The sequence below is a fragment of the Rhamphochromis sp. 'chilingali' genome (assembly GCF_963969265.1).
Source record: "Rhamphochromis sp. 'chilingali' genome assembly, chromosome: 11".
Taxonomy (NCBI): Eukaryota; Metazoa; Chordata; class Actinopteri; order Cichliformes; family Cichlidae; genus Rhamphochromis; species Rhamphochromis sp. 'chilingali'.
This window is the reverse complement of record NC_137938.1, coordinates 21,637,357-21,659,480: the sequence shown is the minus strand read 5'-3', so window position 1 is coordinate 21,659,480 and position 22,124 is coordinate 21,637,357. Positions and strand designations below refer to the sequence as shown.

The window sequence follows — 22,124 nt, the reverse complement described above, 5'->3', positions numbered from 1 at the left end:
CCTCTCTTGTGCACTGTCTTTTGCTTTGGATTCGGATTGACCCCAGGTATTTCACCTCATCCATCTCCACTACCTCTACTCCTGTATCTTTACCTTTCCACCTGTCTCCCTCTCATTCACACACATGTATTCTGTCTCGCTTCAAGCATCTTTCATTCCTCTTCTCTCCAGAGCATACCTCCACCCTTTTACCTATTTTTCACCTGCTCCCTGTTCTCACTACAGTGTCATCTGCAAACACTGAAATGGAGTAAATGGACACTTCTGCCTAACCTCATTTGCAAACCTGCCCATCACCAAAGTGGCTGAGAGACTGAAACCTAAGCTGCTAGAAAGGAAAAAATGTGGATTCTAAATTCGACTGGTAGTTTAGCTTTTAAGGATATAATTTCTAAAAAGCCTGAAATTCTTGCAGGTTCTTGTAATAATAAACTGCATATAAGATGTGTGTCAACTCACCCAGCAAAGCAGCCCAGTGCAGCGGTGTTCTGAAGAGGTTATCATAAGCTGTTACATTACAGCCCTCATAAGACGTCAGCACCTCCACTACTGCCTCGTTGCCATCAGCAACGGCAAAGTGAAGGGGCGTCCGACCCTCATAGTCCTGCCAGTTCAGCAGGGACTCAGTGGGTGCTGCTTCCTTTACACAAACACAGACAGTAACAAGAAAAGATGCAAACATGCAGGTTTGATGTGTGAGGATGGGAAATGAAGACAAATGAATTTGTGATCGTGTGTGTGGATATGGCGTGTACCAGTATACAGCGGACAGTTTCTGTGGCACTGGGCTCCTGACTGTGTGCAGCCCAGTGCAGGGGGATCTTGCCTTCACTGTCTGGGATGCCGATGTTGGAGTCGTGCTTGATCAGAAGGCGAACGTGTTCTGGTCGGTTATAAAAAGCCGACCAGTGAAGAGCAGTTTGCTGTCGACAGAATGACGATAAAAGATGACACAAAGATTTGTCAATGGTGATAAAATTAAAATGGGCAGTCGTAAGACTGGGTTTGAGGTTTCCACTTCAAAAAAAAAATCACTACACTATGATACAGCCAGGAAATATGAGGGAACGTGCTACACAAAGCTCATATTGAAGATCCACCAGTGAGCTGAGATTTAAACCTAGATGCCGACAACTGAGCTATTCTGAGATTTGCTGAAACCACTGTCATCTGACACGATGATGCATATTGGATTATTACAAAACTAACTACTGATGTCAGATACACATCAGGTTGAGCAGACAGAGAACACTGTGTGTTTGTGGTTTTATCAGCAAGAACACAGGACAAAGCTACAGCTTGTTAAGCTTTTCACTGAACGTGTTTATGTATGTATGACTTAATGTGTGTATGACTTAAAACCGCCGCTGCATCTACCAAATGGCTTTGAGTGAGTCTGTTTGAAGGTTAATGGCTTGACGCCCTGGCTGGCTGTTTTGTGACTGAGAACAGTTATAAAGACAGATGGATATTTACGCACTCTACTCCACTACCTTATTCTTGTCCTGTGTGTCAACCTCTCCAGGTCCAATATGTTTGAGGAGCAGGGCGAGCGCTTTAGGTGAGGGGTGTCTGGTGGCCAGGTGGAGTGGGGTCATTTCCTCTAAATCTTTCTGCAGCCAGTTAGCACGCCTGGACAGCAGCAGCTTCAGGAAACGCACGTTCCCCTGCAGCAACCAAGAGGGACAAACTGTGCTGATAAGAAGCTCAGAAATCGCCAATTCTCCTCAACATTAGTCATGAACCAGCAACAATGACACACACACTCCCACACACACACACACACACACTCCCCGGGCTTTTAGCCGCGTCTGGTTCAATCCACAGGTCATCCATCTTCGTTCCCTCCTCCTGCGTCACTCCTCAGTGTGTGTGATGAGCTGTTAAACAGTAAACAGCAGCACTCTGCCTGCCATCCCCTCCTCATCATCGTCATCATCTTTATACTCACTTTTTTGGTCTTTCACCAGCAGGCCACTGGGTGCAACAGTGGCCACACAGCAGCAGTGCGAGGGTGAACATGTGTGAGGGTGTTTAGTATCGTTCTGTGACCACAAAGCCACAGACTGACAGATCTATCTCGTGTGTGAGCATGCATCTAGACTCTAAGAGAGTGTGTGTGTGTTCCTGTCCTCCTATTCTCAGTCCAATTAGATCAGTAATCCCTTGCCTCTCTCGCTGTCTCAGCCACTTATTGATCAGATGTCAAAGAGACAGGGCTTCCCATCACTAGCATCCCCCAACATACACACACTCCCCATCTACGAGACAGATCCTAGTAACCTATTACCTTCCCTCTCCCTTCAGTGATATGATGATCCTGTATCAGTACACTCTAATAAAAGAAGCTGCCAATAAATAACAGAGAGGTAAAGAGATATTATTAGCACCACATCCCCGTTGTTCTCATCACTCTGGAGGTTTTGTCATTAACTCTTTGTCTTCATTGTCCCTAAGTGTGTAGATTGAACTCAAAAGAACATCAAGCCCCTCCTCTTTCACACGTTTGTGTGTCTAAAATGCTGTGAAACAGCAGAAATACTCCATGCAGAATAATTCTTCATGTACAAGCATGTGCATAGGAAGCTCATAGCTACACTGCTTGTGTCTGAGGCCCATAAATCAGGTCATATTATCTTCAATAAGCCCTAAGGCAGGGGTGCCCAATCCCGGTCCTCGAGAGCTACCGTCCTGCAGCTTTTAGATGCATCCTTGTTCCCACACACCTGAATCAAATGAATGGCTTGTTATCAGGCCTTTGCCAAACATGATGGCATGCTGAAGAGATCAAACCATTTGATTCAGCTGTGTTGGAGTAGGGATGCATCTAAAAGCTGCAGGATAGTAGCTCTCGAGGACCGGGATTGGGCACCCCTGCCCTAAGGCCATAATTACAGCCACTAGGGGGCACTGGCTTCCCATTGGAGCTGACAGACTGTCAAAATTTCTCTGTTATTTAACTTCTATGAGATCACACCTTGGGTTCATATTCATTTCACTTTAATAAATCTATCCAATTATGGCCTTTGCGAATGAATTTTGTCAGGATAATGACATAAAAAGGGCCGACATACGTAACTGATGACATTAGTGTGCTTTATGTGTGTGCTCCAGTGTTCACCTGCACATCTGCGAATGCCCGTACCTTCTGTGCAGCAAGGTGCAAAGCGGTTCGCTGGCTGAGGTCGGTCTTGTTGACCGATGCTCCGGCTTTCAGCAGAATCTCTGCGCAGTCCAGACGGTCAGCCAGCACGCAGTACATCAAAGGGGTCCGGCCGAACTGGTCCTCACGGTCCTTCAGCAAGGGCTCTGCTACATGTGGACACACATGAAGCACAACAGAAGGTTTAAGTCAGAGGTTAAGACCCCAACAGAGACCACGATTTTGGTGAAAATCCACAGAATTCATTCTTGTAAGTTCTTGTACTTAAAGAGAAAAAACTATTTATTTGGAGCTGCTAAGAGTCACAAGGAAGCACTTTAGCACTCATAACCTGCATCCTCATATTTGGCCTCTTATATTCTTTTACTGCACATTTCTAATTTATGCCACATGCCATGACTCGTGTGACTTCATGAACCTAAGATGTGCTGCTTACCGGTGATGAGTTTGAGGAGAGCGCTTCTGTCTCCGTTGACAGCTGCTGCATGAACCTGCGAGCCCAGAGAGGCAGGTCCCGGGCTGGACGTCGCTGAGGCCTGCAACACAAACAGATGGAAGGTCACAACTGGAGCTGCAGCAACACATATACACACACACAGTTTAACAAAGTGACATTAAACTGAGTCTAGACAGTTTCCTTTGCATTCACTTGACTCAAAGCACACCCTCATTACTGGACACACTCACAATTAAGTGCTTCATGTTCAGTATAATATCATATTGTGTGACAAATAAATATATTCTAAATAAAACTGCGTTTCTCGAGATCAGAGAATATAGACACAGTTTTTCTGTATACTAAGCAAACAGTGATTGAGCCATTCAGGAGGCCATTACTATGTTACACACGGATCGTCTTGCGGGCAGATAATAAACACCTGAAGCTCCACAAGCAGTCGATCGTACAGCAAAATGCGTACAGCCGATAACAAAATCAGGGAGCTAATGTGAGCTGGCAGTAGGGACTGCGAGTGTGTGTGTGTGTGTGTGTGTGTGTGTGTGTGTGTGTGTGTGTGTGTGTGTGTGTGTGTGTGTGTGTGTGTGTGTGTGTGTGTGTGCTCCCGCTGAGGGGGTTAAATCTCTTCCTGGCCCCACTTAACCAGAGCGCAGTGAAAGCTGGGTAACGTGCAGACAGGAAGCAGCTGGGGAGGGGGAGACCCTGTGTGAGCGTGTAAGAGGGGGGTCTCTCTTCATGTCTTATTCATGTCTCATTAATACTGCAGCATGCCTTGCCGTGTTTATATCTGTGTGTGTGTGTGAGCGCGCATGCATGTGTGAGTTTGTGTGTTCGGTTTGGAGATGTGGGACAAGCCCTGCGGAGCGCAGCACAGAAATCAATTATTGCCCTTAAACACATAAATGCTGGAGGCACAAACTGATGCCACAATCAGAGTTTTCTCCGAGACGTTTTCATTAACTCCCAGATCTGATGCTACCCAAAACTGACCATCTAAAGCGACTTCATGCCGATACAGCAGAGGGGAGTTATTGATAAGTGTTAAGCATTCGCAGCTTTAAAAACACTTCTAAACTTTTGGTCGGGGAGGTGAGGGAACACTGCGGTGTCTTCCATCCATCGTTTCTCATCCCCCTCTTCCTCCCCCTAGTTACCTCGTAAAGAGAGCTCCCGTAGACACTGCGTGCAGCACGGCAATTACCCATCATGCTCCTGCTTTCTCACGCACTGCCAAGTAGTGGCAGAGACTTAATACAAGTTCGTTACAACATTTACTGCGAGGTAAGGCTATGTGTGAGATCAAGCGGGTGGTGGTGGTAGTAGTGGGGGAGCGGCACCTTGAAGGTGTGTGTTAGTGTGTCAGCGTGTGTGTTTGGCACATGTGCCATGTCATGGGAAGTGATTTTCCGTGAGAGAGAGTTTATACACGAGCTTTACCAAAATCAACCACAAACGTCTCTAATTTAAAGTCATTACCCCAGTCAGTAATGCAGATGGAAATGCTCACTCAGACACTCACAGAGTCTGCAAATATTTAACTTAATGCACGCACAAACAGCAGATATTCCAGAGCTGCACAAACAAGTAATACAATTTTATTATTATGATTTCTTTTATACAAAAAAAAGAGATGATCACAAGACCTCCTTTAAGTCGTGCACTCAAGCCAAACTTCTTTCCTTCTGTCCATTAATTTTTATCCTTTTCTACACTTCTCAAGTCTATTTGAAAGCCCCCAGCAGTCAGACTAAAATATGAATTGATTTATGAATAATATTAGATGCAGGAAAATAAATAAATAAATAAACAAAAGTTATAATTTGGCCAAACAGCAACATGAGGGACACGAGTCAATATCTGAATCTATGCGAGGGACATTCATATCACCAAGAGTGGGCAATTAGAGTTTTATGAGGACCTGAGTGTTTTGGAAACACCTACAGTGCATCCAAATTTGGCTAAAAAGGCTTTTGCAATGCAGCGTCTGAAACTAGACAAAGGAGGGTGTAAACACAACACAAGGTCCTGTTGAGAGGTTTGGAGTGGTCTCATTTAGCCATTCATACGCGTTCCTCAGGGAGCACTCCGCTTGTTAATATGAAGACAATAACTCAGAGTAAACCATTGATCATGGACTGAGGTCCAGACCAAGTGATTGTGCATCTGTATGAGTATTGATTCATGCTGATGCTGACATTATTTAGTCTTTATTCATATTCTGCCTCATATAACTGCAGAGATTTTAACAAAGAATCTAGACACTCCGACGAAACCTTTCAGAAACACGACAGGAGTGCTGCAAACATACGCGCTGCTGCCTCCTGACAGACACACACTCACTGAAAGTAACGCTTCAATTGATGCCGTTGAGACAAACAGGTAAAAAAGTGTGTGTGTGTGCTTCTCTACTTGTCTGTCACTGTGAAGGTGTCTGCTTTTGATAGGCGACATGACTAGGGCATGCTGGGTTAGCAATGGGGGACAGAGCCTGAGCCTGTGGCCTTTATTTCATTTCTAGAGCACGCACACACACACGCAAACATTTTTATTACCGTTTATACAGTTAGAGCAGAGAGCCCTTAGCTTCTTAGCCATCACGGGGTTATTATGGGTTCCTACATGCATGTATCTGATAGAAGAGAGAAGCTTCAGGGGTCGGTTCCTCGATTTTTTTTGACTGACAGGTATAGATGTTGGAGGAAGGATAATATCAGCCCTTAAGGATCCCCAATCTGTAAAGCCCTATTTCTTGGGGACTTCCTGTTTCCCTAAGGACCAATGAGCTGGCTCCCTCAGCTGGGGGCCGAGCCCTTGGGCACAGCGGGGCCAATCAGCAGGAGGGAAGCAGGCTGAGTGACACATAGATCTGCTAATTTACATCATTACCACAGTGCATCCTGACAAATGAGCCCCTAGGGTGTGAGCCAATCACCTGGGAGAGTAATGCAATTAGGTGGGACCACAGCTGTCAATCTCACAGCCACGGGGGTCAGGTAGTGACGCCTGTGGCTAAAACACCCCTGCCTGACTGCCGTTCACTCAGACACACACCACCGATACACACACACACACACACACACACACACACATATGGTATATGTATAGAGATTAGTGATGCAGATATGAAGTGTAGGATGGAAAGGCGTGTGTGTGGGCAGAGGCACATTAGAGCCTGGCTCTCTATCTTCCTCCTGAGATACTCAGAAAGCACAGAATGTGTGTGTGTGTGTGCGCACAACTGCTTAAGGGACACAGAGATTGGCTTGTGCCCTCTGAGAACTTACACCTGAGCCTAAGTGCGTGCATATCTGCATACATCAGGGTGTATTTTTGTGCGTGTTTACATTCGCCCATGTGTTTTCATCCACTGGGAAACAGTGTTGTTATGCTCCGTGCAAAGACTACGACAACAAAAGGGGGAGAAAGAGGGCGGGAACTGGTGCAGCCCTGAATTTGACTGCTGCTAGTGAAGCTTATCTTAGTGTCATTAGGTGTTGTGATATCACACTAAGTCGATAGGGTTCTGCCCAGCTTGTGATTGGTTTGTTGTGTGTGTGTGTGTGTGCACATTTGTGGGCTGATCAATTCTGTCTTGAGTGGCAGACTGTCAACATTTTCACTTAGCCTCTTTTTAGCTTCAAAGAGAAGAAGAAGAAGAAGAAGGGATGAAACAACAACAATAACAAAAAAAACAACAACAGACAAGTTCTCTAACACTACCAGCAGAGTCCCCATAACCTTGTCTCTGTAGTTCAGCCACTGCTTGAGACACTCTGAGAGTTAGAGGAGCTGTGTGTTTTGTGTCATCCCATTATATCACTAATGAGCCACCCTCAGGAGGGAGGGCAGAGAGACAGCAAGGCAGACAGAAATAGAGAGATGAAGAAAAAAGATAGAGGAGAGAATGAGAAGGCAGTGTAGGGAGGGCAGAGACACCAGCTTGGGGACTTTTTCCTCTTCTCCCCACCATCCTCTTTTCCCCACACCTCTGAGTCTAATTGGACTAAAACTGTGATCTAATTAAATGTCCAATTAAAGTGCAGAGAGCAATGTGCCCACCGGCGAATCAGAGTAGAGGGACATAATCAGCTGGAAAAACAAACAAAAAAATCAATGGGAGCAATGCGAAATGGAAAAAAGATGGAGAAAGCAGAAAAGGGAGGCGAGGGCAAAACAGAAAGCAGATGGACAGAGGAAATCAGATCGGTGTGAGAGTGTACTGCATTACTCTGCAGCTAGTGTGACGACAAATTACATTGTCAGATGAGGACGCTGAAAAGGGTTAACATGTTCACTGGGGTTTCCCTGCATGTAAAAAAATTTTGGCACCCAGAAAATGAGGGTTAGGTCTTTCCACCAAAGGACATTCACCAGAACTGTTATAAAAATACTTAAGATTGAACCTTTTTTTTTTTTTTTAAAAAGAGGAAAAAACGGTGAGATCATTTACAAAGCTATATATATACATATATATATTTTTAAGAAATGCAGACTTCTGTTAAGACAATGTGGAGCATTCCCACTTTGAGCCTGGAAACACCCTGACACGCTGTATGTTATTAGTCATCTCGTACCCTTATTTTCCATGCCTCACAACATCACAGCAAGCTGAGATGAACAACAGCACATGACACCATGACATTATTTAACAAAAACTAAGCCAAAACACAGAAGCAATGTGTGAAGTACACACAGTCATTCAATAGCTTACTGAACCCCCGTTAAAACCAACCTGAAGCAGTCATTTTCTGTGTGACTTCATCTGTCTCTCACATCGTTGTCGATGAATTTCGACCTACTCTTCTTTACAGTGTTGCTTCAGTTCATTGAGGTTCGTAGGCATTTGTTTATGTACAGCTCATTTAATATCTCATCACAGCATTTGAATCAGGCTGAAGCCTGGACTTAAACTTGGTTATTGCAACACCTCATTCTTTTTCTTTTCAGTCATTCTGTTGTAGATTCGGTGTGATTGGGATTAATTTTCTGTTGCATGACCCAGTTTTGTCAAAAGGATGGCCTATATACAGAGGAGTTCACGGTCAACTCAATGAGTGCAAAGTCCCCAGGTCCTGTGGCTGCAAAACAAAACCAAATCATCACCTTTTCACCACCGAGCTTGACAGTTGGTATGAGGTGTTTGTGCTGATGTGCTGTATTTGGTTTTCATTGTACATTATGGTCAAACATCTCCACTTTGGTCTTGCTGTATGTCAAGCACATTGTTCCAGAAGTCTTGTGGTCTGTTCAGATGCAGCTTTGTAAACCTAAGCTGTGTAGTAGCTCAGTTTTTTCTTCAGTCTTTCTGTCATGAACGTTAACATTTAACATGCAAACTGAGGCCTGGAGATTCTCAGATGCACCTCTTGGGTCTTTTGCAGTTTCATTGAGCATTGCACAGTCTGACCTTGGGTGAATTTCCTGGGACGTCCAATCCTGGAAAGATTGGCAACTACCTTGAATGCTTTCCACTTGTGAATAATCTTCCTCATGGTAGAATGAGGAACTTGAAAATGTTTTGAAATGGCTTTATAAGCCTTCCCAGCAAGCCGCCAAAACATCTGCTTTTATAAAGGTGCTCACCATTACCGATGATGAGTAAAACAAGTGGATTTGATTAGCAGCACCTGGATGCTAATCAACCTCTTAACTCCTATGGAAACAATACTTTACTTACTGTGTACTTACTTCTCCACACACAGATTCTGCTTTTTGGCTTAGTTTTTGTTAAATAAATAATGACAGTTTAACATATCTGGTGTTGATTATGATTTTTTTATGTTCTGATATGTACAACTCTAGAAATGAGAGAGGGTATACTTTCTTTTTTGTGACTGTATGCAAAACATAATTAAAGTTCAACAGCAAAGTTTTTCACAAAAATAAGTAGTTGCAACACCCAAATTATTTATATATTGTGGCGGACCACCATACATACCTCCACAATATATTCATTTTTCCTATGTCCTTCTGTTCAGTAGTATTTAGTTAATTGACCAATATTCAACTTTTACATCATTACCTCTTCTCAATGAGTAATTTTATATAAATAACATATAATATTTTTGCTAAATTAAAATAACAGTAAAAGTTGTTTGCTCTTCAAAACTTTGATCCAACTTTAATTCACATTATTAATCATCTATGAGCAAACACAGTAAAGACAGTTTATCAAAGGATTTTTCATACCTCATAACTACATATATATACATAAAATGTGCACTGACACCCAAAGGATATGGAGCTCCTCCCTCTCTTTATCACTGAGAAATCCTCCCCACTCCATCTGCGAGTTGCTCGCACACTGTGAGCCCCCTATGGACAGCTTTAGCCCATAAAATATTAATGCTGGGATTCAATTCAACATTCCAGCTTAATCTCCTTAACAATTAGGTTGCTGCTGCACACACACACAATTAGCTTTGTTACACACGGTCTTGACTCTAGAGAGAGATTTAAAGACCGGGAGTTCAGCTGAGACACTAAAGACATTACCAATAGAAAAATAAACTTCAGGGATTTATACATCAAATTAGACCTGGTTAACTGCACTAAGTGCACCGGAGTCTTACCATATCTGCGTTAAGGGGGACACTTCAGCAGATGTTTCCCAGTTCAGAGCATCCTCAGTGGGTGTGAATGTGCATCCAGGTCCCCTACCTGTCCTGATCCTGACTCCTGCCAGGGCAGAGAAAGAGGCTCGCTCACATACTGAGATCAGCCCACCTGTTCAAACAAATAACTGCCAGCATAACACTGTACTGATTACAGGCAGGGGAGACATGTCTCAGAGTAACAGATTGTTTATAATAGTTATAGCTCTGAGTTGTTAAACAGTGATTTAAAAACCAGCAATTAACCACAAACGGTCTTTTTTCCTCCTTCTTGTTCTTTATGGAGAACATTTGCAGAGGTTTTGGAGAGTTGTGAATCAAAGTAGGTATCTAAATATTTAAAAAAGATTTGTGCAACCAAGTTTGTTTTAGCTGGAAAACATAAAGCACATAGCTAGACGGTGAACAAAGGAGTATTGCAAAAAACTCAAGCATAATGATGCAACTCCATCGTGTTCAGAGAAATCAGTTATTCATAATCGCACTGAAAAAGTCCAGAGGAAAAAAACTGTGTTTGGCAATGGATCCGTTCAGTAAAACACTCGTGCCATAGCATTTTAACAAAGTGCTCCCTTCACTCCTCTTCGTCGTCGTCATATTTACCGTTTGGTTTTCTTTCGGCGAGGATGAAAATCTTTGAAAAGTTTTCTTCCAAGACGTCCCGTTGAATCGCCACTGTCTGTGTTGACAAAATACTACAACTCCCGTTAGTATCGTAAAACAACAACTCGCCATAATTTGAGTTTTCTCTTCATTCAAGTGAGCCGCTTGAAGGTACCAGAAAAACTACAGTATCCACAAAGCCTAGCAACTACCAGGAAGTGTCGCTCACGCTTCCGTGGTCACCGTGAGATTGGTTCGCCGTCGGCTTCCTGCTGCAGTGAGAAGAGCGGCGTCGAGACATACTGGGAAGACTTAACACCACCACCTCCAATAAATGCACCATACAATGAAACTGTTAGCACTACCTCCCTCTGTGGATGTCCGCTTTGTCACGGCTGTACTGCTGGTATGTATTCAAATGAAAGCCGTGGACTGTGCACGGTAACCGCAGGCTGTTGGTAGCTTCCATAGCTAAGCTTAGCTAAGTAATTGCCGCTGGTTAGTTAGCTGCTAGCTAAGCGACGAGCCTCTACTGGCATGGGACGTGGCTTATGAAGTGACTGAGTTGACCAGTATGTACGCTGTTAGTGTTGCAGATGTTTAGCAGGTTCACAGAGGAGGCCTTCTGGCTGTGTTTCCTCCTGCAACCCTCAAAACTAGTCAAGTTATCCGGCTGCAGTGTAGCCGGTAGTGTTGAACATCACTGTTAGAACTAGCTGTAATTTACAGTATGTGTTTGAGTTGCAGTAGCTATAATCGTTAAAAGCTAGAGTTTGAGTGCAGGTAACTTTGTTAAGGTGTAGGAGTGCATCAAGCTAGCATTAGGCGCTACCACACATTGACAGCAGTTAGATAACTTCTAGTTGCTAGCATTGTTAATTTAAGAGATTTATGAAGGTTTGCTGCGTTTGACCTTCTTTAATATTAGCTCCTGTATTGATGCTGAAGTTAATGTGGGACTATTCGTGTTTCTGTATGTGTCTCTGAATGAAGCTCGCCGGTTGGTGAATTCCTCTGTTGTGGCTCATTCTCATTGGCTGACAACCCGGAACTAGCCAGAGAGCAGTGTGCCCTGAAGTGAAAACTTAAAACTTGTGTGCGAGCTTCAGACCACCGTGATATCGAATATCAATCTGGTGCGGTGCCTTCTTTGAGGAAGTCGTTACCGTTTTTGATGATGTGAGCTGATACTTTGGTGCTGCTGTAGTTTAATCGGTCAACAAAAGGATTCATTGTGCTAATTTCAAATAAATAAAAACATTACAATTTGAATTAAAAAGGAAAACAGCTGGGTAGCATGAAAGCTTAGTTACATATAAGCAATAGATAGATGGAGACCAAACGGATGAGGTGCCGAGTTTTATGATCCAGACATATAGCTAAATATTGGGTAAATTAACATAATTAAGTAGAACTCCATAAAATATAAGGAAACTGGTGTTAATAGTGAGTGATTCCTTTTGGGAGGCGGAAGGGAGGTGGGCCATAGGTAATGGAAAACTAGTCACATACACAAGAAAGTCAAAAACGAACCTGTATTTTTTTTTTATTATTATTTTTTAAAATCTGGAATATATTTCAACAAAGATGATGACATAATGATGTCACAAAGTAAATTACTGACATGAAGACACAGTTTTGACATTTATCAGTTTAAAGCAAGGTCAGCTTAAATGAAAGCGTGAGGTCTTTGAAGTCAGGGAAGACATAAATGTGTCTGAATGAGTCTATGGCCATGACGGGACAGTCAGCTGGAGTTTTCTGGATACTGAGCAGAGGATGGCGGAACTTACTTTAGTCCATGTGAAGAAAGTTTATTGACCCTGTTGAGGAAATGTCAACATCATTAACACTTGTGTCACTTATATATAAAAAATACTGGGCTACATCATATTAAGCCTGCAGGAGCTGTTTGGCTATGGAAACCTGTACCATGAAGCTCATGGTGCTTAGTTTCTGTGCTGATGATGATGCCAGAAGATGTCTGGAGCTCTGCAGTTAGTGATTCAGCAAAACACTGGTGACTTTTGCACACTCTGTGACATTGCTCTGGAGCTTGGCACAATGTTGTAGCTGAGTTTCTTTGGTTCATAAGCACTTTCACTTTGAAATAATACCATTTACAAGTGATCTGGAATTTCCAGGAGGGAAGAAATTTCAGTGATCTCTTTAGAACAACCCACTCTTATCAAATGTTTAAAGGAAGCGTGCATGACTAGGCACCTGAGCTTTATAAACCTGTGGCAATGGGACTGATTAAGAGGTATGGCCCAGCACTTTTGTCCATGAGGTGTATTTAGCTTAATATTATTTGAGACATGGCTGAAACATCCAAGGCCGATTCCCCCCCCCCCCCCCCCCCCCCCCCCCCCCCCCCCCCAAAAGTGAGACCAGTGCCACATTTACATGTTGTTTAAAGTAGTTTAAAATCAATTTAATTAACACATATGAAGCAAGATGGATGGTGTCCGTGAAGGGATGGTACCTCACCTGATCTGCCTGCCTCTGTGTGCGGAATTGCTGTGATAAATAAGGGCCGATTAACAAAAATAGGTTAAACACTGAAAAATTGCACGTCACAACTTCTCAAATGTGAGAAATTGTTTCCTTACTTAAAATTATCAAATTAAAACTATATTGTGTTAGCATTTTTTTTTTTCATTTAGGCCTGATGAACATGTGATTTAATGACAGAAGAAATTGGTTGTTTGCGGCCCTAATTTTGTAGGATAGTCTTTTTTTGTTTGTTTTGTTTTGTTTCTTTAATCATTATTTATTTAAAGTAAAAGGCAGTGACGGCTTGTGTGCGAGCAAACGTTAAGGCCACTTGAGCTGTGTCACTCTTTACAAGTTTGTCGACTTCCTCAGAACTGGCCGACCTTCACGTATCCTGTTTAAAGAGGATCTTAAGTCAGCAAAGATAACAACAGATAACTAGATGGTGTGTTGTAATGTTACGTTTTGACTACAGTGGCTCTGGCATGGAGATCCACGAGTAATATCTGACAGCCTTGATGAAATAATTGGTAAAAGAGGAAAGTTTTGTCTTCTGTCGTAACATTTGCATGATTAAAAATAGGCTCATTTAGTAACAGTTTATTCTAGCTACAGTTTCCTTTTATATTTGCATCTGTGTGTTTGTAGTTCCTCTCGCCATTTTCCACAAAGTAAAAGTAAAATTTCCCATGTGTCAGTGCTCCTGTACATTTTAAATGCTTTGACATTTATCACAAAGTAATCTAGAAACCCGCAGGGTGTGAATAGGAAACCTCGATTGTACTTGTATCTCAGAAACCTGGTCTCACCTGTTCTGCACCCTGCAGAATGTGAGACCTGGAATGTCGCTGTAATCCGGTTATGCACATGTTGTAGTTCCAACCCGTGTTTTCTTCTAAGCGTTGTCAAATATTTGACGACAAAAGGATGTTTGTACAAAAATGTACAAAATAATTGTTTGCAATGAACACCTTTGAGTGATGAATAAAACATTAAGAATTGGCTAATATTTTGAGGGCTCAAGGCAAAGAAAGAAAGTTATGACACTTATTTTCACACCTTTGAACCATAAAAATAAAATAAAAAAATAAATAAAAAAAAACCTAAAAAGGCTGAGTGTTTTGAGGCTTAATCTCGGAAGCGACTCGTATAAAATAAATAAACACAATAAAAACCCATCTCAGTGTAATGGTTCAATGTTCAAAGATCTTTATTACGTCTACATTCCACCATTATAGTGCATTTTGGACAGTGTGGACAAAAAAGAAAAATAGTGCTTTTCCTGTATACTGTGTTCCATATAAACCTTAGTGAATTAACAAAAAATCCTGGGAAAATAAATATTTTACTCAGAAATCCAAGGCCACTTTGAAGCTTGCACTTGATACCTCCCATTTTCCTAGACATTACACAACAGCGACACATGTGATCTCCCCAGTGCATGCTCTCTGCGATGTCTGGTTGCGCTGATTTGTGCCAAGAATGATAATCCAGGTAATTCACAGCTAACGAGTGGTCGTAATGTGTCTTCTGCGCTTTACTCCGGGCAGCTCACAAGCATAAACTGAGTGGAGAGAAATTTCCTGTAAAAAGGACGAGAATTACATGAAGTACATATTATGTGCTACCTGTGAGAATGGGCAACTCCAGATGATATCCTCACGTAATTCACCCGACATTTTCCAGATTTCATATGTGGAAAAATCTTGAGAGCTCTGCAAACAAAGCAGGGCAACAGTAGGAGTGTGCACTGTATATTTAGCTCAGTACCAGGAATTGCAGGGAAGAATTCTGGGCAGTCCCAGGAACAAGAAACAGTGGAAAGATGACACTCACGCTCAGTTTTCTTGGGGCACACTGGGAAAGTTTTTGGTAAAGGATCCACTGTCATGAAGCTCTACTTTTATCTTTACTTCCACCTGGAGACAATTTGTTGTACAGTCAGCAGAAATCACCAAACACACAGTTATTAATAAACTATAAACACAACATAAAAATGCCACAAAGATTTAAAAATCCAACACTAGGCGAGAGAGAGACCTGGGAGAGATGAGTTTTTAATTTTTGTCCCACATGTTGGCATATCGCATCTGGAGTGAGTAGCACCTTGAACATCATAGACGGAGGATGGTCATCAAGGACTGGCTGGTTCTTCTTCAGCAATCATAGGAAAGTCATTCAAGGTCATACCTGCAATTTTATTGCAATTGTGTTACGTACATTGAGAGCAGAGAAGTAACCAGCACTCAGTTCCTTGTGTGTCTACACATAATTGGCCAATAAAACTGATTCTGACTCTGATCTTCCCCTCTGTATTGTTTTCGTGTTTTATTATAAGAAGATATTTAAGCTGATTAGTCTTGATCATTTATCGCCACAGGAGAGATGGTTCTAGTCTTAGTTCTGAAATCCACAACCATCCCTTCATTTTCAAATGGACACGTTACACCTTACTGTGAATTCTCCAACTACAGGGTCATAAAAAAAAACACTGTCACTTAGTCATCTGGGAACTTAACAACATGGTGCCATGCATATTTGCTTTGGCAGCCATGAGCCAAAAGTACATTTTAGCTGATTGGCTTGGCTCAACCGCTCTCCAAAACGACCCAGGTTTTCTGTGTGTGGCCCTAAATTTAACCTGTTGGTTGTCGGCGATTTCAGGTGTAAAATTGTGTGAAGCAGCACTGTGGTGTGCTACGTTTTAAGGAAGGAGTGTTCAACTCATCCTTATTAAGGATGAGAATTGAAAATCAATTCCAGTTGCGCTTCCAGATCACAGAAAACAGCTCCAAAATTATCATTGTGGTTTTTATTTTATTTTATTTTTTTGTTTTAAATCACATTTTATCGTAAGCTGTATTATTATTATTAATAATAATAATAATAATAATAAATTTTATTTATGAGCGCCTTTCAAGTCACCCAAGGACACTTCACAATAGGATAAAACACTTAGTAAAACAATGGCAGAATAGGAGCAATAAAATAAATAAATTTTTTTTTATTATTGATGTGGTTGCAGATCTCTTGCACACATGAGTCACTTCATAGCCTTTTTTCTGCTTATTTTTCATGCAGATAATTGATCAGTAAGCAAACTGAGCTATCACATCAATAAAATCTGATCTATGTCCTTCCCCAGTCATAACACAGATGGAGATGTAGCGGTCTTACTCGGCATGTGTGTTTTAAGTTGTAACTGCTAATCCGTCCATTCCATGTGTGTCTGTAGGTGATGGGCCTCTCTACTCCCGGACAGGCAGAAATCGTCAGCCTGGACTCGAACAACATTGACGACGTCCTAAGTAAGACGTCACGCTTTATTCTTCACATTTGTCCTAAAGCAAACATTATATAAAAGGGAAAAATATTTTAGAGAACGATGATAACATCCTCAAATCTACACAAGTTCAAACAGTCTCTAGTCATTTAAGTGTCGACAATAAAGTAAATAAGTATATTTCTTTATTTATTAAATTGGTAGCAAAGGAAGATCTTGATTGTTGGTTTTGCATCTTAAATCTGTGTTTTGTTTTTTGTGTCATCTTACTGTCAACACGTTTTGTAGTGTCGCACAGTCACGTCTTTCCCAAAATCTCTAGATGTGTTTGCTACAATACTCAGATGACCTGGAAATAAGCAGCTCGCCACTGTTATGGCCGTTGTTTGATATTCCTCGGCTCATCCACTTTTCATTAAGCAGCATTTCATTTTCCTGTGGCTAAATTGTTCTCTAACTGCTTTCTTGTTTTGTTTTGTTTTCTTCCATCAGTCACAGAAAAATGACGGGGTTCACATTTAATTTGGTTTCTTAATTAATTTTACTAGCTGCACATACTTTCATTAGAGCAAGTAATACATAGAGGCTTACATTTCTTCCCTGTTTGTTTCCTTGCAGATAATGCTGGGGTGGCATTAGTGAATTTTTACGCAGACTGGTAAGTGTGTTGTTTCTCTCTGTGTCATTGGACCACCTCATTATAATGCCAGTGTTTTGCTAAAGTTCCACATTTTCCTTATTCATTTGTAAAGGGTTTTTATGCACTGCTTTCTGTTGTAATGTAGGAAATTCCTACAGTTAAAGTGGGAATAAAGAAAACACTTTCCTGATCATCCCACAGGTGTAGATTCAGTCAAATGCTCCATCCAATTTTTGAGGAGGCATCTAACATAGTGAGGGAGGAGTTCCCTGATACAAAGCAGGTGGTGTTTGCTCGCGTCGACTGTGACCAGCATTGTGAGTAATACTTATAATTTTCCTTTCTGACACTGACATTTGCTGATGATTTGTTTGTACCTGTATTATGAAAATGGAGCCAACTGGTTCGTGTTTTTGGTGATCTAATACCTCAAACTCTTAACGGCATCATTCTGTATACAGGAAACAAAAAGGCGCGCACACACTCACACGCGCGCTCTTATACTTTTACTATACTTGATGCACATATGTACACATAGATGCCCGACACACCAAAGCACAGCCACATAAACCACCGGCCTCAGCCTTTTGAGATAAAGCAAATTAAAGGGAATTATTGATGACCTGCAAACTGTTTGAAGGCTAATGACAAAACTGCTGCTTCCTGTGAAGACCGAAGGCTTAGAGACCGCCTGCTGGGAGATTGACACCTGACACACACACACACACACACACACACACACACACACACACTGTGTGCAGAGAGAATATTTACTCTTGGTGGGGGGGCTGCTTTCATGTGGGAGATCAGAGCTCAGAGCTGACTGAAGGCACTGTTTTCAGACTGAGGTTTAACTGCTGTCTCCGTCGCCGCGCCGCTCCCCATCCACCCATCCCCATGTGTTTTTACTCTTCTTCTCACTCTTCATCAATTGATTTCTTTCTTTGCTTAACTTCCTCTCCCCCTCTGCCTGAGCGCAGCGGACATAGCTCAGCGCTACCGCATCACCAAGTATCCAACACTGAAGCTGTTCCGCAATGGGATGATGATGAAGAGGGAGTACAGGGGTCAGAGGTCAGTGACGGCCATCGCTGACTTCATCCGCCAGCAGCAGGTCGACCCAGTGAAAGAGCTGCCCTCAGTGGAGGAGATTAATTCTGTGGATGTAGGTGGAAGTTTCTGTTAATGTGCAAGTTTCCCCTTTTAAAAATGAATATCATTTAATTATACACACTTTTTTTTGTGTGTGGGGGGGTTAACAGAGGAGCAAGAGAAACATCGTTGGTTTCTTTGAAAACAAGGACTCTGACAACTATCGAACATTTCAGAAAGTTGCCAACATCCTTCGAGATGACTGCACATTCTTGGCCGCTTTCGGGTGAGACACAGACACCAACTAGATCCACCGATGGTCCACGGTTTCAGCGTTATTCTTCCTTTCATGTTTATATCCTTAAATTGACTGTCCTAGTGAGGTGTCTAGGTCCGAGCGCTTCAGTGGAGACAATGTGGTCTACAAACCTATGGGCGAGGGCATTCCTGACATGGTTTACCTCGGCTCCCTCACCAACTTTGACCTGACCTACGCCTGGGCCCAGGACAAGTGTGTGCCTCTGGTTAGGGAGATCACCTTTGAAAATGGAGAGGTTTGTTACCTGCTTTTGCTTAGTTTTTATCTTCTAGATGTAAGTATATATTTACATTCAAAAAACAGGAGGGTTGTTGTGGAGTCTGTGTGGAACTGCTGAGGCCTTAAAAGGTTCTGACTCCATCTGTTTTTGACTGTGTGTTTTCCAGGAGCTGACTGAAGAAGGAATCCCTTTCCTCATCTTGTTCCATCTTAAAGAAGACACAGAGAGCTTAGAGAAGTTCCAGCATGAAGTGGCTCGCCAGCTCATCGGTGAGAAAGGTGAGTGTGTGCACTTTGTATCTGTCAGGGAAGTCATTTTTCTTTTTATACTGTATTGACAAGAATCGGGCCAGTTCCATTGCCTCGGGTTTATAAAGCCATTTGTGAAAGAAAGGCTCTTCCTAAAGAGCTTGCTGAATTTGAGCGTGGTACTGCAACAGGGTGCATTCATTGCAACAAGTCAGTAAATTCCTTCCCTCCTAGATATTTCACAATAAGTGGTATTATTGGTTTTTCCTCCCTCAGGGTCAATAAACTTCCTTCATGCGGACTGCGATAAGTTCCGCCATCCTCTGCTCCATATCCAAAAAACGCCAGCTGACTGTCCCGTTATCGCCATAGACTCATTCAGACACATGTATGTCTTCCCCGACTTCAAAGACCTCAAGTAAGTACGACGTTACTCTTCCCATATGAGGCAATCTTGTTTTAAGTTGATAAATAAGAAAACTGTCTTAATTTTAATAAATTAATTTGGTTTGCGATATCACCTCATCTTTGTTCAAGTATATCCAAGATTTAACAAACAGGAATATAGGCTCATTATTGTTTCATACAATAATAAAAAAAGAAAGAAAAAGCAAATGGCCAGCTACAAATGAAACCTGTCCACGACTGGACTTTACTTTGTAATTTACAATTGAATCATTCTCGTGTTCAATCAGTTTCATAACCAGCATTCTTTTGGATGTTTTGAGGAATTACTGTTGGATACTGATCAGCTAAATTATATAAAATTTACCTGTATTGTTATAATGTTAATTTCATAATGAGACCTTCTCTTCATAAGACAAATTTTGTTACACACACACACACACCATAATCCTCTGTCCGCTCGACACCAGAGAAATGTCACACCTCCTCAAATCTGTCCTTTATGAATGGGCCAGGACACTGGAGCTAATGTGACATGATTTGGCACGTGCAATAAGTGCTAAACTAATCCAGTCTAATCTAATTTAATCTTATTTATTGTGCCCCCACCATTATGCACCCCCACTCCGTCCCCAATCAGAGTCTGATCAGATAGACAGAAGCCCCGAGGACTGACTAGCCCTCCACAGCCTAATTACATCACATCACCACTACATGTGGCACATGGCTTGTAATTGCATTAGCACAGTGTACATTTATTTATATATATATATATATATATATATATATATATATATATATATATATATATATATATATATATATATATAAAAACACACACATACATATATGTGCGTGTGCACACTGGGTTACTGGTGACTCGGGACCAGCGCTGCCTGTGTGACATGACAGCAGCTCATGACCTGTCGTTAATAGGGAGACTTTACAGGGCGGCGTAGATATGGATTAATGCTGCTTGATGACATGTCCGCAGGGACTGGTGTCCTCTGCTGCTGCGTCTCATATTAACGTCTAATTCTGATCATCGCTGTAGTTGAAGCAGTTCTTTTTCCATTGTCGGACATTGTGTGTTGGAATGCATAAATGATCCACCGTATTAAATTTTTCCTTTTACTCTTTAGCTCTTTACCCCCTGAAAGTCCTTTAGGAGTAACCCTTGAAGGTTATGGTAACAAGCCTCCTAAATAAGTGGGGTTTGTTTCAGCTGTATTAGGGATTATTTTTTTTTGTTTTTTTAGGAACAACTGTACAAACCTCAAATTGGATAAAAGATGGTTGATGTCCAACATGTGTTTCTGTGTTTTTAGTGTCCCTGGCAAACTGAAACAGTTTGTTTTGGACCTTCACTCTGGTAAGCTTCACCGAGAGTTCCACCACGGGCCCGACCCCACGGACAGCACGCCTGGACAGGTTAGTCACCGGAGGCAGTAGAGTCGCTTTTTTTCGGGGGAGTTCAGGCAAAATTTGACCATTTGTTTCAAATCCGATTTCTTCTCTCAGGAGGAGACGGGCGGAGAAGCAGCCAGCAGTCCTCCAGAGAGCTCGTTCCAGAAGCTGGCACCCAGCGAGACACGCTACACCATCCTCAGCCGAGACCGTGACGAGCTGTGACCTTAACGGCCTTCCTGTGACTCAATGCCACGCCCCGGGGTCAGGGAGGGGGTTAGGGTTGGGACAGGCTAGTGGGACAGAACAGCAACACCCAACACCCTTACTGAAGAAAAAAAAAAAAAAAGAGACGACGAGGAGAAAGAAGAACGGGAGGAGGAGAGTGGAGTCCATGACACAACCATGTTGGGCTAACCTATATTTTCATAACACTTTCACAATTTTTATTTTGAATCAAAAACGTGGGTGGGCTAAAGAGGGACAATGTGTGTGTGGGGCATTGGGACATCAATAGAAGTGTTTTTACTTTTATTCTTTGGAGGTTGTAAATATGTTTGAGCTACATTGGACTCTCAATGTTGGTCTAAATTAAATGCAGTGTTGTTGTTTTTTTCCTTTATTTTATTCCTTTACATCACCCTGCATTTTTTATTTTATTTTGTGTTTTGTTTTTTTTGTTTTTTTTGAGGGGAAAAAACTAAAAGGAAAAACAGAACAGATCCCTCACTCACTCCGGTTGTGCGGTTCTTATCTGTGGGTAGTCCAGTTCAGCCTGTCTGACAGGAGATACTCGTTTAGTCTCACTGACCTCATGGCTGCATCTCAATATGACCAACTCAAGTGTAACTCATTTGTATAGCACAAGTTATAACTGTATGCCTGTTTGAAGTAGCTTTATCTCCATATCTTCTACACACACACACACACACAAACACAAAGAAGAAATAGAAGAATATTTGGTAGGGGTAGCATAACTTTAAATCATGGCTTGAAGATAAAGAGACTGAGCTACTCCAGCCTATTGAGATGCACCCCTTCTCTCCCTGGTACGAGTGGTACCATGGTCATTGATTATGATGTCCCTTACTGTGCTTATAAAATATCCCTGGGGTCTTCTTACATTATATTTTTTCTTACCGTATTGTGCCGCAGTGGATGTAGTTAGGTTTTTCTT

At 42.1% G+C, this 22,124-nt stretch overlaps 2 protein-coding genes across 3 annotated transcripts in view; one reads left to right on the top strand and one right to left on the bottom strand.

The window, feature by feature from the left end:
- invs (inversin) overlaps window positions 1–10,987 on the bottom strand; it is a 38,201-nt gene extending 27,214 nt beyond the window's left edge. Inside the window, exons 1-7 of one of the 2 annotated variants that reach the window (XM_080897389.1) lie at window positions 10,838–10,987; window positions 10,193–10,298; window positions 3,600–3,699; window positions 3,146–3,309; window positions 1,494–1,667; window positions 756–923; window positions 460–640 (exon numbers count right to left, since the gene is read on the bottom strand). In XM_080897389.1, the coding sequence (XP_080753515.1) occupies window positions 460–640; window positions 756–923; window positions 1,494–1,667; window positions 3,146–3,309; window positions 3,600–3,699; window positions 10,193–10,195 (790 nt within the window). In that variant the 5' untranslated portion in view covers window positions 10,196–10,298; window positions 10,838–10,987. Of the gene's footprint in view, window positions 1–459; window positions 641–755; window positions 924–1,493; window positions 1,668–3,145; window positions 3,313–3,599; window positions 3,700–10,192; window positions 10,299–10,837 lie in introns of both variants that reach the window. The other variant, XM_080897388.1, reaches the window with a different exon arrangement.
- A 98-nt stretch (window positions 10,988–11,085) lies between these two features.
- On the top strand, window positions 11,086–21,568 carry erp44 (endoplasmic reticulum protein 44). Its single transcript, XM_080897392.1, has 11 exons — window positions 11,086–11,243; window positions 16,569–16,641; window positions 17,235–17,274; window positions 17,458–17,573; window positions 18,237–18,421; window positions 18,519–18,634; window positions 18,728–18,902; window positions 19,054–19,165; window positions 19,412–19,553; window positions 20,869–20,971; window positions 21,062–21,568. Exons 1-11 carry the CDS (start codon window positions 11,172–11,174, stop codon window positions 21,170–21,172), a joined length of 1,245 nt encoding a protein of 414 aa, XP_080753518.1. The 5' UTR covers window positions 11,086–11,171; the 3' UTR covers window positions 21,173–21,568.
- Window positions 21,569–22,124: the final 556 nt, after the last annotated feature.